At 51.5% G+C, this 18,066-nt stretch overlaps 1 protein-coding gene across 1 annotated transcript in view; it reads left to right on the forward strand.

Moving 5' to 3' along the window:
- The window catches only part of FOXP3 (forkhead box P3), a 99,555-nt gene that overhangs the window by 69,073 nt on the left and 12,416 nt on the right, over positions 1-18,066 (forward strand). Inside the window, exons 9-10 of the mRNA XM_078664111.1 lie at positions 10,414-10,582; positions 11,703-11,779. Of these exons, the coding sequence (XP_078520237.1) occupies positions 10,414-10,582; positions 11,703-11,779 (246 nt within the window). The remainder of the gene's footprint in view (positions 1-10,413; positions 10,583-11,702; positions 11,780-18,066) is intronic.

Here is an 18,066-nt window from a genome sequence, read left to right on the forward strand (position 1 = left end):
AACTCATTTACAACATCACAACCCCCCCAACCTCTTAGCTGCAGTCTGACCTCCCTCCAGCTCACCTGTTAACCCCTCTTTTCCCCCCAATGATCCCACCCCCCTTCTATTCATGTGACATTTGAGTGCTGCCCTCCGTAAAGCGCTTCGACGCCTTGTCAGGGGTAGTAAGCGCTATATAAAGAGAGTGAAAGTGTGCAATGTGGGAGGTGCCTCCACTCACTGGCCCACTTCAGGGGTGCCACTGCTGACTCCCCAACACCACCATTGCGATGCCACTGATTGATGCTGAGACTGGGCTCTGTGTCATTTAAATGACGCCACTGCCCCCTAGTGGCGAGAATAATAATCACCACATCACCAGTGCAATGGCTCTGAGGTGGACTCAATGTCTATTGAGTGACGCCGCTGCCATCTAGTGGCAGGATTGATCAATGGTCCTGATGCTGAGACTGATCACAACATCTCTGATGCAGAGAATGGAATCGACGTCGATTCAATGACGCCGCTGCCCTCTAGTGGCAGGATTTACAATCACAACCTTGCTTAGGAGATGAATGGTCTATTGCTAGTTAGAGAGGGAGGAGGCATAACCCGGCTCCCTTTAAGCACTTGTTTATTTGTTTATTTTATGCAATTTCATATAGCGCAGACTTTACCCAACGGTGTCGGAGCGCTTCACAATAGGACGAGTCACGTTACACGAGGAGAATGTTACAAAAGTACATGTTACAGAAGCAATCCAGAAACAAGAAGAGGTATAATACAGCAACAGAAGGCAGCCACTCACAAACACACGAGGATGACACTTGTACAGGCAAAGAACACACATTTACAATAGTGAAAGAACTTCCTTGGGGGTCTTGACAGGGCGTGTATTAGTTCTGGAAGGCACAGGCGAGCGGGACCAGGCCCAGGGCACAGTATTCTGCAGGCCTCGCGGACTCTTTCTCTGCATTAAGGTCCTAGCACGGCGTTCTCCCTCTAAGCTGACTCCAGCGATTACATTTAAAGTTGTTCTAATCATATTTAACGTGTCACAATTGCTATATTTAACACCCTATCAGTGCCCTTCTGTGCCCTTCCATCTACCTCCCAACCCCTGCTGCCACACACCAGCACCCCCTCCCAACTCCAGCAACCAAGTTCACCCCCGCCTGACGGATTAAGCTGTGGGTGACTCAGGTGGGTTTGGGGAGGTGGAATCAGAGGCATTGCAGCGAGGGTGGCAAATTTCTTTCTGCTCAGGACGCACTCCAAGCAAGGCCCGGCTCTGGGCGTAAATATAATTAAAGGAAAAAGAAAACAAAACCTAACACTAAATGTAGAGGAATGGGTATCCAAAGATGTCAATAAACTGAGGGGCATATTTACAAGGGCACTGGACGATCACAGCGTCACTTTTCACGATGCTCCGGTGGCGCAATGCCCTGCTCCTTTTTACAATGTGATGTAAGCCACTTGGCGTGGCTCAACAGAGCAGTGTGAACAGTACACCCCTTCACACAGCTTTCTGCATCAAGGAGGAGTGCAACGGGTGCTGCTGTGGGTGTTCCACCTCAACACTCGTTTCTTTTTGACTCTGCCCCACATTTACAAGGATCTGTGTATCTGAGGCAGCGCCAAAAACTAACGTCATTGAAAAGCAGGCCTTAGAGTGCCGCAATGAGGAAACATACTTTTATCTCTCCTCATTTTTTGCTCTTTCTCGATGTGCTGCATTCTGCAGCGCGCATAGAAGGAGCAAATCACCTTTAATGATTGTTTATGTGCAGGAAGGTCTCCCTTCCTGCACGTAAAGACTCATCCCTGCGACACGGGCCCCATGGCAAGGGTGTCTGCAAGGGCACTATGAAGCTTCGTAGCGCCGGTGCAAGGGAAAGCACAGGGGTGTCTGCACTGGCACTAGGAAGCTTCGTAGCGCCGGTGCAAGGGAAAGCACAGGGGTGTCTGCACTGGCACTAGGAAGCTTCGTAGCGCCGGTGCAAGGGAAAGCACAGGGGTGTCTGCACTGGCACTAGGAAGCTTCGTAGCGCCGGTGCAAGGGAAAACACAGGGGTGTCTGCACTGGCACTAGGAAGCTTCGTAGGGCCGGTGCAAGGGAAAGCACAGGGGTGTCTGCACTGGCACTAGGAAGCTTCGTAGCGCCGGTGCAAGGGAAAGCACAGGGGTGTCTGCACTGGCACTAGGAAGCTTCGTAGCGCCGGTGCAAGGGAAAGCACAGGGGTGTCTGCACTGGCACTAGGAAGCTTCGTAGCGCCGGTGCAAGGGAAAGCACAGGGGTGTCTGCACTGGCACTAGGAAGCTTCGTAGCGCCGGTGCAAGGGAAAGCACAGGGGTGTCTGCACTGGCACTAGGAAGCTTCGTAGCGCCGGTGCAAGGGAAAGCACAGGGGTGTCTGCACTGGCACTAGGAAGCTTCGTAGCGCCGGTGCAAGGGAAAGCACAGGGGTGTCTGCACTGGCACTAGGAAGCTTCGTAGCGCCGGTGCAAGGGAAAGCACAGGGGTGTCTGCACTGGCACTAGGAAGCTTCGTAGCGCCGGTGCAAGGGAAAGCACAGGGGTGTCTGCACTGGCACTAGGAAGCTTCGTAGCGCCGGTGCAAGGGAAAGCACAGGGGTGTCTGCACTGGCACTAGGAAGCTTCGTAGCGCCGGTGCAAGGGAAAGCACAGGGGTGTCTGCACTGGCACTAGGCGGTGCGTCCCTGCATTTTTTAAACGAGGCGGCGTGGTGCTGTTAAATTTCTTGCAGCGCTGCATCATTTCCTTGTAAATAAGCATCCGAGTGTCAGACACCAGGACTGCGGGAGGTGTGCCCCACTCCTCCTTATACACTTCTTAGAGTCTGTTCCTTCACTCGCACCCCATCTTACCCCCAGAAACCAAATTCTGAAGTAACCCTGTTCTGTACTGTTAGATCATTTCTGGTCCTACAAGATCTTTCTGCAGACGTACAAGTAATGGGGGATCTTCTGGTCCTGCGAGATCTCTTGACAGCCCTACAAGTAACAGGTGATGTTGCCTGCTGGTGCTGCGCATTCCTAGCAGCCCTTGACACTCTTGACCATCACACACGATGCTCCATGTGTCCCCACAGCGAGGAAACCGAGGGTCCAGCCCGTCATATGAGCACTTCATCCCATGGGGATCTTGTGCACGTTCTTGTTAGAATTAGAAGGACGTGTCTGGATTAGAAACCTCTTCTTGAACTCACGCGCTGGAGGCCACATCCAGTCTGGGAGACCCCCCCCTCCTCAGGTGACAGGGCAGCGCGTGGATGGGTGGGATTGGCTTATGGTCACAAATCTGCAGTGAAACTGGTTGTGAAACCCTTGTCCACAGGTTATATTTGTTGTTTTTATCTAAGGCCTCCTTTTTGAGACCCTCAGCCGAGCCTGCGGTGAGGAGCGGTGCCCCTACCACACTCAGGCATGTGAGGGGGCACGGGTCACACACATGATGCGGGTCACACACATGGCCCCATGGCAAGGTCACACACATGATGCGGGTCACACACATGATGCGGGTCACACACATGAGGCGGGTCACACACATGAGGCGGGTCACACACATGAGGCGGGTCACACACATGATGCGGGTCACACACATGATGCAGGTCACACACATGAGGCGGGTCACACACATGAGGCGGGTCACACACATGAGGCGGGTCACACACATGAGGCAGGTCACACACATGATGCAGGTCACACACATGAGGCGGGTCACACACATGATGCGGGTCACACACATGATGCAGGTCACACACATGAGGCGGGTCACACACATGAGGCGGGTCACACACATGGCCCCATGGCAAGGTCACACACATGATGCAGGTCACACACATGATGCAGGTCACACACATGATGCAGGTCACACACATGATGTGGGTCACACACATGATGCAGGTCACACACATGATGTGGGTCACACACATGATGCAGGTCACACACATGATGCAGGTCACACACATGAGGCGGGTCACACACATGATGTGGGTCACACACATGATGCAGGTCACACACATGAGGCGGGTCACACACATGAGGCGGGTCACACACATGGCCCCATGGCAAGGTCACACACATGATGCAGGTCACACACATGATGCAGGTCACACACATGATGCAGGTCACACACATGATGTGGGTCACACACATGATGCAGGTCACACACATGATGTGGGTCACACACATGATGCAGGTCACACACATGATGCAGGTCACACACATGAGGCGGGTCACACACATGATGTGGGTCACACACATGATGCAGGTCACACACATGAGGCGGGTCACACACATGAGGCGGGTCACACACATGAGGCGGGTCACACACATGGCCCCATGGCAAGGTCACACACATGATGCGGGTCACACACATGATGCAGGTCATTCTCTGGTATGATTGCATGAACCAGCGCCGGCTCAGCTCACCTGCCTTGTGAAGAACATGTCACAAGAGAGGCTAAGCATGATATAGAAACAGATTTAGGGGTGGCAGTGCTGGGCCCGCAGGAGGCTGAGCCAGGGATGAGTACCTGTGACAGCCATGTTCACACTTGTGTATGAAGACCCCAGGGTGGGGCCCTGAGGCCCTGAGGTTATTGTTGTGGGACATTGTTGGACTTGGCCCTTTTGGCAGGTTCATCCCTGAACTTTTTGCCTTTTAATATGACATAATGGTAGTGATTTCTGGTCTCTGCACACTTTGGCACTGTGCTCCAGTGTAAAGTGCGTGCACAGTATGAGTGCGTGTGTGAGATTGGCCTGCCCTCCCATAGGAATGTATGGGGGATATGTGTGTCCTTGGTAATTCCTGGTTTGAGAGGAGTGCAGGGTCGAGTTTGGTATGTGCGAACTCGTGAGGATAAATGCTGCGCGACGGTGTGCGCAGATTTATTGTGTCTAGTGTAGAAGTGCCACTTTTTAGAAGTTGGCATGTCTGTGCAATGAATGTGAATTGACTGTCTGGCTTGTGATTGGCTGGAGCTGGCTGGTGTGCCTGGCTCCAGGAGCCAGGATGGGTCTGCCCCGGTGGTGAATGGGGAGATATACATGGAGATGGGAGGGAGGGGTGCGCCTGGGACCTGAATAGGGCTGGGTTTTCCCTCCACAATGCTGGCTCCACCCCCTGTGGTGCGTCTGATGTCCCTGGCCTGTCCTGTGAATAGAGGAGAGGAGCTGAGCAAAACAAAGTGCTCAAGTGCTCCTGAACCAGTTGTAACTGGTTCTCTCCTAGCCCCGTGCTGTGTCACAATGGGAAAAAGCTGTATAAATAAGGGGCTGTGACCCCAAGTAAATGTTCTTGCTGTTGACTTGAAACAACCAGGGCGTGCTGCTGCTGGGGCCCAGGGGAAGGCTTGCCTCCCTTGGCCCTGCCCTGCCCCTGGATGCCTGGAGGACTTCTTGGGACCCTTCTATTTGTTTAAATGATTCCCAGGACCCTAGAGAGACTTTGGGGGCTGCCCCAGCACCTTCTGAGTGCTGGCTTTGTTTTGGGGCGCCTAGCTCCTCCTGCGCTGCATTTTCCCTCTGGGAGCGCTTTGTTTTGACCCTGCAGCGCTGGGCTGCAATCATCTGCGAGGGATTCCCGACATGGGGACTCCCCCGTCTGTGCTGCCTTCCTTGCGGGTGCCCACCCTGCTTATTCCGCTTGTTGTGGATTTAATTGGGCAGATACCCACCCTGCGCTGTGGCCGCTTGTTTAATTCTCCCTTTTTAGTGCGCGGGTGCCCACCCCGCGACTTTTCCAGAATTTCTATGAGAGCCGTTGCTCACCCCGCGTTTCACCGCCGCAGCCCGAGAAAAGTGATGCTGTTGCCGGGCCGCTGCCCAACGAGACCCGGAAGTAGAGGAGGTAGGCGGGGCCAGTGCCTAAGGCACATCCGGAGCCTCGTGGGCTCCCATTCGAAGTCCCGGTCCCAGGAGAGAGGGTACCGGGTGAAGCACAGCGCATAGCTAAGGTGGGGCTCCCGTAAGTGAGGGAGAACCCCGCAGGCGCCACCGAGAGTTGCGTACAAGCGGAGGGGGCTCGAGGCACATTGCCGGTGCCTGCCCCCGCCGCACGAATGAGAGAAGCCAAGACCAGCGCTCGAGAGGAACCCAGTGAGTCTCCAGAGCCTGGTAAGTGAGGCTCTGTGTTGTTGGTGCCTTTGAGGCACAGGGACAGAGGGCATGTTTGATTCCTGGGAGCCCCCATGGGCCCCACAGTGCTCGGGGGCCAGCTCTTCTTTGCCCCATCTCTGCCTGATTTGCTTAAAGTCCTGTGGGTTGTATTTATTTTAAGGGCCTGTGTCCTTTCACCCGCAGATCATTAGGGGACACTTGTTTATTTTTAGAGCCCTGTGACTCCAACATGGGGCGCAATTTGTTTTAAGGGCCTCTGAGAGCCCATGCCGCATTCATCCTAGTTCCAGCTGCCCAGCAAATAGTGGGCAGCTGCACCGTTTAGGCCCCCCTGTTATTGTTCTCAGCCACCCAGCAAGTAGTGGGCAGCTGCAACATTTAGGTTTTGCGCAGTGGCACACCCTTGACCTTCGCTGCCCAGGCAGCAGCCCTGACTCTGTGGACATAGGCCATTTGAGCCCCCATCTGAGATGGCCAGTTGGCCAGGGGGATGTTTACATTTATAGGGCGTCAGGCCCTAATGATATTTATGTGCTAATGCTTTTGGTGCTAGGAAATGTATTGTGTATAGTATGTTTTACTCACCCTGTTTGATACCTCTAAATATGGTTTATGATTGTTGGAATGGGGGGTCTCTGGGTGGTAGAGGTTGATACTTCTGACCACACAGGGACCCACCTCTTCCAGGAATGTTGCCGAGCGCTTTTGAGTCTGACCCTAAGATGCGAGGGTTAGGCATTTATAGTCGTGCACAGTAAGGTCTCACCACACTACAAAGGGACACCACACAAGCTGGTTATCCGAATAAAGGGTTCTTTATATAACAATTATCATCAGGTTCGCAAGGTCCAGGAGTACACTATACAATCGGGTGGGGGGTAGGGGCATCCCCAGGCACGTAGTGGCTAAGGGACAGTTCAATCGGGATAGAATCGTAGCGGCGTTCCCAGTACTCACAGTCCAAAAAGAGAGGTGGTCACGAGTCCCCGGCACGAGGTACCCAACGTCCGGGCCGGTTCTGGGAAACCGTGAAGAGCAGCGGTGACGTTACAGCAGGAGGTATGAAGCGTACCTGGCGGCCGGCTCTCAATCCTCGAGCCACGTGGGGACTGCTGGACGGCAGATGCGGGGCTTACCAGGCGTACGGCTCTCAATCCTCGAGCCGCGTGACAGGATGATGCCGCAGGTGCGGGGCGTACCAGGCGTACGGCTCGTACTCCTCGAGCCGCGTTGATTCTCTGGGGCTGCGTGTACGGGACGTACCTCAGGCTCGGCTCGCACTCGCTACCCTCAGCCTGGCATGGTGCGTTTGGCATCCAGGTTTCCCTTGGTTCGAGGCCCTGCGTGGGGGGTTACGGAGTCAGGGGTCTTAGGGAAAGGGTGATTTCTAAACTAGACCGTCTATCGTTCTGATCTATGACTAGGCTTCATGAATCCGGGGATCGAGGTGCTACGCTGGGGTTTCTATTATTTCCCCAGGGTCAGGGGGGTCTGTGAGGACAGAGGCCAGGGTTACATTAGAGGGGCCTTGCACGGGGCTACTGTTGGGGCAAGTGGGTCATGCACGTGGGGGGCCTAAGGGAGTGAATGTAAGGAGACCCACGCCAAGGATGCCAGGTCTAACAATGATTGTGAGGTTGGTTTGCCTATTTTGGTTTGTGTTAGTGAGATTATACTTCACTGTGTGACTTACGCCCCTATTGTGAGTTATACTTAGGTGGTTAGGGTCTAATGTATTTAGACTGGTGCGATACTGTGCATAATGTAGTTTATGTCACAGACTGATGCAAAGTACAGTGGTTACCAGTGTTTACTGGTTGTACGCTTATGATCTATTTTACTTTTACCAAGTTCGCTCTGTGATGGTTCTGACAGTGGTCCACGTGGCCCTGCCAGGTGTACATAATCCTTTGTAAATATTGTCCAGTGCCAATTGGAACAGTGTACAGTATGTGTTTACTATTCTAATGTGTTTGGAGAATACAAAGGTTATTTTTGATATAACCTTGTGTGGAGTTCCTTTTGTAGTGTGCCTGGGATGTTGTTGCTGGTGGGTGCGTGCGCAAATGCTTTACACATTGCCCCCGGGATAATCCTGACTGCTCGTGCAAAGCTATAATAATGCAACACAAGGGGGAACCTTCAGTGGACAATATTTAGTGGGTTCCAGTGTACTAGTCCAACGAACTTATAGCAACACAGGGTACAAAGTTCCCCAAAAACCGAACACAAAAACAACAAAGTGTGTGTCGGGAGTGGAGGTTATCTGCACAGGGAACGGGGGGTTCCCTTATTGGAACTAGGAAGCCTCACACACCCAGCAAGCTAGATGTCATGCTTCATCACTGGCCTTCTGCCCCTCGTCAGACTGGCGCTGCAATGTCTGACGGGCACCTTATAGGTGCTCTTTGTCGGAGTTCTTCTGTTCCGGCCAGTTGGTGAGTGCGTGTGGCCAGTTGGTGAGTGCTTGTGGCCAGTTGGTGAGTGCGTGTGGCCAGTTGGTGAGTGCGAGTGGCCAGTTGGTGAGTGCGTTTGTTGTTTTTGTTTTCGGTTTTTGGGGAACTTTGTACCCTGTGTTGCTATATGCTCATGCCAAGCTACCAAGGGGGGTGAGCAGGGGTTATCTTTGGCATGTAACTCCCTTGCCCTGATGAGAGTGGTGGTCTCTGCCTGGATTTGGCGCAAGCCTCAGCCAACCAGAAATCCCATTTCTAACAGACATCTTTAGAGGGGGCTGTGGGGTTCCCGAAGGCTCTGTTTAGGACTCGCAGACTGCCATGCGACCCGCCCTGTACCACCCGTAATCCCGGAAGAGGGTACCTGCAGTACAGGGGAGGCACCTCGGTGACACCTCGTCGCTTCCTGTCTTGTCTCCTGCAGCCGGAAGTTCTGAATCTACCAGTATTATATTTATAGTTATTACCCTTATGAGTTATAACTTCACCCTAACCCTACACTCCAGTTACCCAGCAGCAAATGGGGAATAAGCTGATGCACTTGGTGCCTTGACAACTTAAAACCATGACACCAGCTGACCCCCTTCAGACACAGGCCACCATGGCTGTCCATTCACTGCAGACCAGGTGAACGCATCACTGTCTCTCCTTCAATGGCACCCACCCCAGGCGCCCAGTATCCCAGTTAACTGGACCTGGAGACATGTAAACTCGGTTCTACTCACTGCATTTCGTGTTGGGGTTCGGTGGCACCCCTGTTCCTGTCTGAGGGGGGAGGCAGATCCTGGATTTCTTAATTGCTGTTGCTGAACCCTCAGTCACTGGGGCTCAAACCCAGAGCACCGCCCGGCCTCGCACCCAGAGCCCCGGGCGGACATGTGCAGACCGGTCGCTGCCACCCTTGGTGCTTGTAGGGCCCGTCTGGCAGGAGGAAGACGAGAACACAGTAATCTCCGAGGTCTCGAACGTTCCTGACCTGTGCTGAGACCACCAAACCCTTCCCCACAGACTAACGCTGACCATAGCGCTCCATGATACTGCAGTAGGCATCTCACCATGTAGGCGCTGTGAATGCCCCAGGAGAAGCGTGGCTCAGTGGTTAGAGGCGGCAGACCCGGAAGCTGAGATCGGCTGTGGACCAGGGTTCGATTCCCCGCCTCGGCGGGTCTTGGGCTCAAAAATTCCACGGACTAGACAATTCTCGCTCTGGTGCCTACTCGACTCACGGGGTCACACTCTGCGACTCTGGGCAATAGCTTGCTTAATCTCCACTACAGCCCCTCGCGGCGGGATGCCTGGCTTTCACCTTGTGGATACCCTGCCGGGGTATCTCACAGGGGAATACCAGGACGGGTTCCCTAAGCAAGCGCCTTGATGCCTTCGGGTGATACGTGCGCTATATAAGTCGCAATACATTTACATTTACATCTTAGTTCCTTACCCTCTGCCCCTCCAGGAGGTAGCCTTGATTGCTCCCCCCTCACCACCAGTGAGAGTCAGCGATGGAAAAGGAGTGAGGTGGTCAGAGGGAGGGCAGTGCCCGAGGCCTGAGGCTGCTGTGGGGCCACAGACTGACCATGGGCCCTGCCCCCACCGCTGACCGCTCCAGGGCTCAGAGAAGACCCCTGGCTCTGGCTTGTTACAGGTTCAGTGACTGGCAGTGGTGCTGGCCGGCCTGCACCCGCCCCACCTGGTACCCAGACAGATGCCCCTGCACCCTGCCTGGTACTGAAGCGCCCCCCTATGGCCGGGGCAGGTGTCGCTGAAGAGTCCTGTGCGTTGGGGTCTCCAATGGCAAATGATAACTGACTTTTCTTTTCTTTCCAGGGACCTGTCCGTGATGTGGAGGCCGAAAAGAGACTCCCCAGGGACCCTTCAGAACCCCCAAACCAGCTCAGCATGGAGGCTTCCAAAACCCCCCAGAGGAGCGGGGTGGAGACCCCCCTGGAATGGAAGAAGCCCCTGTGGCAGAGAGGGGGCGCCAGTCTTTTCCAAGGTGACGTCAAGGGGCGGGATCCCCTCTTTCAACACTTTATACTGAAGGCAGACTTCATGCCAGGGGGACCAGCCGGTGAAATGTAGAGCTTCACCGGTTCACTTCCCACCCAGGCCACAACCAATCCAGGCGCTGCCTCATGGTGTAACCGGCTGTCCACCCGCTAATGTGCCTCAACAGGTGCGCCAAGCGCTATATAAATACAATCACAATTCAATTCAGCACAAAAGCCACAGAATTGTGTTGAAACATTCTGGAGAACCATGTGTATGCCTGGCCCCTCCCCTCACCACCGACTCACTACTGAGCTTCCCGCGTGCACGAAGATATAGTGTTGCCCCCTGGCCTGTATTTTACCAGCATGGTTACATTTGCAAAAAGCCACCATATCTCTGCCCTTAAACAAACCTAGAACTGCTGATGCAGCAAGAAATGCCTGCACATCTATGTTAGAGCTGTCTAAACTATTTCTACACATGTGTTACAGCAAACAGAGGCCGAATGCCCATGTTAGACAAGAATTCAGGGAATTTACTGAAATCCCTACTAAGGCACAACTGCTTGCCCTTCAATATCTTAAAACATGAACAGATATCTGGGATCTGTTCTATAAAGAGAGCTACTGACTCAGGTGCAAGACATGCATGGCCTGGATGCACCACATGTGCACTGCAAACACACACGCATGCAAACAAGCACACTGCAACCACACACCTGCAGAACAACACAATGCAAACGCACACAAACACAGCAGCGTGGGGGGTCCTGATGGATACAAGAAGCGGTTCCTGACCCTGGGGCACAGATGGAAAGGCCTGCTGTGCTGTGCTGTCCTGTGCTGTGTTCTCTTTTTCACACTTCGCAGCCTGCAGACTGCTGGAGCCCTGGCTGAGGGGTGCTGAAAACCCCCAGAGATAGTGAGCTTGTCTAATAGAGACGCGAGGGTGATGGTACCGATGGTTTTTATAAATGCCACCTGGACAGGTGAGTGGGGTTGGTGTTCTCCAGTACACTGTGGGGAGCTCATCTAGGTGCGTGAATACGTGGGGTGGGCATCCGGCGAGGGAGGTGTCCACCGCTGCCAGGGGTCTGACGGGAGTTCTCTCTTCTCCCTCCACAGATCTGCTCCACAATGCACAATACTATAAGGTGGACCCGGTGAGACCCCCCGGCACCTACGCAGCCCTCATCCGATGGGTAAGTGCACAGACTCCGGGCTCCTCTTGCTGGGGGTAAACAGGCACACAGATGTAAAAAATGCTGCAATAGCACTTACAAACTACTGTTGCTCGAAAACACTAACATTTCGACCTCAGATCAGGTCGGTGGTCTGTGACTTTCAGTAGGTAATTCTGCTCAAAAGATGTTTACTGCGCATTCTTCCATAATCTTAGTGTGTTGTGATTGTGTATCAGGTGCATAGTCTTTAAAGTCAAGTACGAAAAAACCCACAATACACACACCTGGTGCCTGGCACACATGCTCTGCCCAGCATTGGTTTTGCACCCAAGTTTGCACGCGGTCTGCATCGGTCTCATATATCCTTCAGAGTTTTCATCCAACTGAATTTAGTGATTAACTGGACTAAAATCCAGGGTCATAAACATTTTAGCTTGGTTTAATGTCATCACCATTCAGTTTATCAAAGGTAACGGCTGACAGTCTGTTACTACATGATTGTTGTGTTGCCGAAGATCAATGCATAAGTGAATAGAGCCATTCTTTTTCTTTGCCATGACTACAGGTGAAAGCCCTTCTGAGGCGTTGACTGGTTGTATTATTCCACTGTCACACCAATGCTGGAGTATGGCTTCAACTTTGGTTCGGACTGATAAGGGTATTTTCCAGACAAAACTGGATGTGAGTTAACTTTTATAATTATTTAGTGCTTAAAATCCCTTAAGCATCCTAGCATCCCACAAAACACCTCCTTCTATTCTTCAAGAATAGTATCCAGCCTGTCCTCTTGGATACTAAACACAGAAGGTATTTGACATGGATTTATCATCATTCTCAGTTTTTGTTGTTCTAGCCATCCAATAATGTTCACACTGTAATCCACCACAAAGAGTTTTCTAAAACTACTTTTCTCGTTGAATGCCAGATCTGTTTAAATACTCAAGAGTTTAATTTTGTGGCCTCTATAAGCTCCGGGAACGATTCCGCTGGCTTCTAGTGGTGTTTTGCATTCCAGAACATTGTGAGTGCCCTTTAGTATAGTCATTCTTGACCCGGTGTCAACAAGCATTTCAACACTCTGTCCATTTACTTCGACACAGCCTTTAGGTTCATTCTTTCCTGCTTCCTTATGGATGATGGCCACAAGTAAACCAAATTTTCCATTAGCTCGTTCTCATCGGAATCTTCCCACAGTTTAAACTCTTCCACTGCGAATACTTTTTTTGGTGTGCCTGGTTCTGCACACTTTGTAGAAATCCCCTTTTTTTGCACACCCCCTTGCATATCTTCCTTAATGCTGGGCAATTTTTGATTGGATGAGAAGTGGGTATTAGACCCACAACAATAAAATGCTAGTTTGGCTTTATGAAATGTTGGGTCTTTCTTTTTATTGCGTGTGCTTAAAGGATTATTAGAAGCTTTTCCTTCTTCATGAATTGGGTTAACAAACAGCTTGATGCTCATTGGGCTTGCACAACAATTCCACACCTTTGGCAGACCTCGCAATACTCTTAATAGTTGAAATCACCCTTTCCAGGCTGTGGCTTCTGTGACACTAAAGCTTTTCTTGCGCCGTGACACACGTGCTGCACGTTACCACTTGGTCTCGAATCATTTTGTCCATTTCCCTAAAGGAACACGTTGTGGCCGACATCCTTAGAGTTGCAACACAGAATTCGGTTGACACGTCTGGTGCCTGATAACGGTAATAGAAATGATATCTTTCCATTATGACACTCATAGTTGTGTCACAGTAACTTTTCATCCCATCCCAGTCCTCCTCTTCCTCCATTTTAACAGGGGTTATAAGGTCAACCAGCCTTCTTCCTTCTGCTCCCGGGCAAGTGCCCCTCAAAGCACCTGACCCAGGAGTCTAAGTTTCAGCAGGTGGTCCTGGAACACCTAGGAAGGTACTGGGGATAGCCACTGCCTTCATTCATTGCCTTGCAGTCATTGCCTTGAATCCATTGCCTTGAAGTCATTGCCTTGAATCCATTGCCTTACGTTCATCATTGCCTTGCAGTCATTGCCTTGAAGCCATTGCCTTGAAGTCAATGCCTTGCAGTCATTGCCTTGAATCCATTGCCTTGCGTTCATCATTGCCTTGCAGTCATTGCCTTGAATCCATTGCCTTGCGTTCATCATTGCCTTGCAGTCATTGCCTTGAATCCATTGCCTTGCGTTCATGATTGCCTTGCATTTATTGTCTAGCATTCATTGCCTCAAAGTCATTCCCTCGGAGAAACGATGCAGAGCAATATTATTTGTTCTTCACACACTCTTGTGGGCAAGATGGGTCAGTTGAGCCACCAGGTGGGGGTTGAATTGTGCTGCAGGACAGAGACCTCAAACACAGGCAGTGACGTCCTTCAACACCTCTCAAGATTGAAGAAAGCCACACAGGCGTAGGGCGGCCATCACTAGGGCAGGTAGAACATGAAGCTCTGAGGGAAGGTTGGAGAAGGCTGGACAGCCCTATAAATGGCTAACATGTCTAACCACCTTTGGCTGCAGGATACTGGTCTTGCCATTACCGGGCCAGTGTAGAGGCGGGCAGAGTGGCTGGCGCTTTGCACTTCCGGGGCATGGATGGGAACATTGGTCTACCCACTGCATGCGTATGCTGCGTGCAATGAGCGCACAACTCTTGAATCTTTGACTGTGGCTGGAAGGTCTCTCTGCCCAGGGTCTGGTTGTCGCCGGGCTCTGCTGGCCAGACTCAGACAGGGGGAGGTAGCCGCTGATAGTGGGTCTGTCTCTTGGGTAGAGAGGACAACAAGCCAGACATCAGTGCATAAACACTGTGGGATCACAAAAGGCTTGAGTAGGGGCATGTGGAAAAACCCTTTCAGAAAATGCATCACAACGGATGATTTAAACAACAATATTTGATCCGGTAAGTGTAAAAGGCAGACAAGTCTGATAAACACCTTTTAATCATGGCCACAGCAAACCCTGGCTGGGTGAAAGACAGCACAGACAGCAACACATCCTCAGAGGTGTAACAAGTCATAAACTTCTCCCTACATCCAGATAACATTTGTTTTGTGGATGGACATCTGGCTGCGTAGAGCCCATCCACTAGCTCAGGAGAGGGGTCAAAAGGAGTCCGCTATCAGCGCTCCACCTCCACACATCGGGGGTGCAGGTTGTGCAGGCCCAGGTGGAGCACTCTTTCATGCTCCTGCGACAGAAAACCCTCCCACGGCAGCAGCCTGAGTGGGGGCAGATGCTCATGACCAGAAGTTCTGAGCACCACACTTTCTTGGTCCAATCCGGAGCCACTAAGATGACTTGGGCCCGGTTGTTCCTGATCTCCTTCAGAACTTTGGGCTGGAGATGTGGAGGCAGGAAGCATACAGGAGCCTCAAGCTCCACTCTAGGTGGAATTCATCCCTGAGGGGAGGTGCCTTGAGAACTCTAGCATGCACAAGCCTGGACACTGTGTTCAAGGTGGTAGCGAAAAGATTGAGCTAGAGTTCTCCCTATTCCTGGAAGATGCCCTGTGCCATTGCGGAGTGTAATTGCCGTTCGTGATATGATAGTCAACGCAGGCTGATTTTGTCTGCCCTGGCATTCAAAGACCCTACCAGGTGGTTGGTTATCAGGGAGATGCCCTGGTGGCTCAACCAGGTCCAGAGACGCAGAGCTTCCAGGCACAGGACCCACTCCATCTTTATTGGCTGCCGTACCACATGCTCACAGCTTTACTAGACCTCATGACCGGTGAGACGAGCAGTATGGACGAGCCGAGGAACGGTGCACCTTCCTCTGACCAGACCACAGTAACGCGTGCACACATGAAGCCATCTACAAAGCAGAAAAAGGTTCCTTTACAGACACTTAAAAATATAAAAGCATCAAGCGTTGGGGCAGAAATCATAATACCTGGTGATATACCTCGCAAGTCTCAGCTTGCTTCACATACGCACAAGAGAGGACATCCTTGCTGGCCAGGATTCAGTATGGGGCATACCAGAGATTTATTCACACCCCCAAAAGCCTCTACATAGCTCCATTTTTATATTCAATACATAGTTTACGTCTCTGCAGCCTAAATGGATTTAAATGTGGGGGGCCTTCGATTTGGCTACAGTGGTGACTACTACCACAGCCAAACTCCTCCGACGGCCAACGGAGTAAGGGTCATTGGAGAGATAGCTACATGTCCGCCCGCACAATCATGATGGACGGACAGGTAGCCATTTTCTTACTGTCCGTCACCGCAAGGCAAACGGTGGCAGTGAGGGACCGAAATTAAAAAAGAATACTGTTTGGTGCCGGGTTGCGTCTTGCTGGTGCAACCCTGCAGCAAAGAGCGGATTGCACTGACAGAAAGCGCCGTGACAGCAGTTCCCTGCCCATGCTTTATAAAGGACCGCCTGCTTGGTGTTTATTTATAAAATGGCGGGCGGTCCCTACGCCATGGGGACGGAGGTATTCACTCCATCCCCAGGGTGTAACGGAAAGCCATCTGCCAAGACATGAATGAGGCCCAAAATCTTGAAATAGTCTGATATTCCTGAAAATGTTAGGAGAACGATTGGATTGAGGTACTGTCTTTATGCAAATCCAATGAAAATAAATGTTAGGCGTATGTATATTATGAGCATCACCCAATCCTTCAAACTGGAAGAACAACGTTCTAGCGATTTATCGAGAGAGGTACATCTCATTGTTCCACTGCCAAAGCAGAATTAAAAGAGCAATTAAATAAAAAGGATTGAAGCGCTCCCGGCCGCATGAACAAGCATCCGTGAAGTGGTACTCAAGGAGGTCAGTCGAGTCGCGTACAAGGAAAGCCAGGCCCGCTGGTGTCCAGGTCCATATAGTGTCCAGCCTCATTATAAATCAGACACCAACTGACCCCGCTGGCCACATCCCCCATTTACTGTCGCTTATGTTACAGGTTTGAAACCATCTTCCTGGAAAACATCAATACTTTGTCAGTTTTACAGAAAAGGCTGAAGAGCCTGTAGTGCCGTGTGAGTTTGTAATGACGGACCCTTTGTGGCTTCTGATGGACTCCGTAGAAGCGACGTACATGTTAGAATGTTGAGTCCGTGGTTACACGCAGACGAATAAAGACGGGTGATACTAAGCTCCGTTTGTGACATAGTCCTTGGCGGGTACCCAGGCTGGGGCGGACGCTACGGAGTCTCTCCCTTCATGACAGAATGTTGAGTTCGCGTTTAAACGCAGAAGAATAAAGACGTGTTATACTAAGCTCCGTGTGTGGCGTTGTCATTGGCGAGTCCCTGGGCTGGGGAGGACACTACAGAGTCGCTCCCTCCAAAGACAGAAGGTCGCTCTTCTTGATCGAGAGGTAGAACTAGACGCTACCTTCTAAATAACCTCGTAAACTGACCCGAAGGGAAGGACCTCAATCCTTGGTAACGGGACGCTGGCCAGTGTCTTGTGGCCCCTCTGTGAAGCCTCCGCTGGACGCGATAGGAGCAGAGTAAGAGCCGCCACTGACTGATGGCCACGAGGTGTTCCCTGCGTCAGGGATATCACTCAGTGCCATTCGTTGCGGTGCCTTCAGGCTCCGCCCTCCTCAACCGCACAGGCTCAGAACGCCTGGGACTGAATGTGATTCTGCAGTCACCCCAGCAGGCGTCACCAGGATTACGTTTCTGGCAAAGGTGCAAGACCTCAAAGCAGGACTCGTAAATTCTGTCTATGGTCAGAAATTGGGAAAACAGCTTTGTAAAAAAGTTGGAAGAGAATGGCTCTCCGAGTACACGTCGGCCAAGCGACTCTTCTACCAAATAATACTGAGGAGCTTTAACAAGCTAAGGAGGACAGCCAAAGCAGATTATTCTGCATCATTGATAAACTGAACCAATAATCCTTCTAAAATGATCTTTCGGAGAGCCGCCAATCTCTTGAACCCCAAAAGATGCTATAATTCAATTTCTCACACCAGGCCTTATGCGATGACCTCTCTTCGTTCTTTCACATTAGATAAGGGTCATATCAGACCTCTCACTAAGTTTAAAAACTTGGGGTACACCGATTCTTTCACATCTTCTGGACCAAATACCTCAATACAAGAGTCTGTCCTTCTGGCATTGAAGCCTTAATAAAATCCTGGTGAACGGTAAACTCAGAGTCACTGTTAGCCCCCTGCCCAAACAGGGTCGGAGTCAGACACATGATCCCTCAGCATCACAGTTCATCACACACTACAGTGTAAACTTTGACAGCCGCTCTGCACCTTTATCCCAGAAATAGGCAATGGTCCTCCCAAACCTAAAAAACCACCAGCTGATAATTCTGTTCTTCGTAACTATAGACCAATT

The sequence above is a fragment of the Lissotriton helveticus genome, chromosome 10 (genome assembly GCF_964261635.1).
Source record: "Lissotriton helveticus chromosome 10, aLisHel1.1, whole genome shotgun sequence".
In the NCBI taxonomy this organism is placed as follows: Eukaryota; Metazoa; Chordata; class Amphibia; order Caudata; family Salamandridae; genus Lissotriton; species Lissotriton helveticus.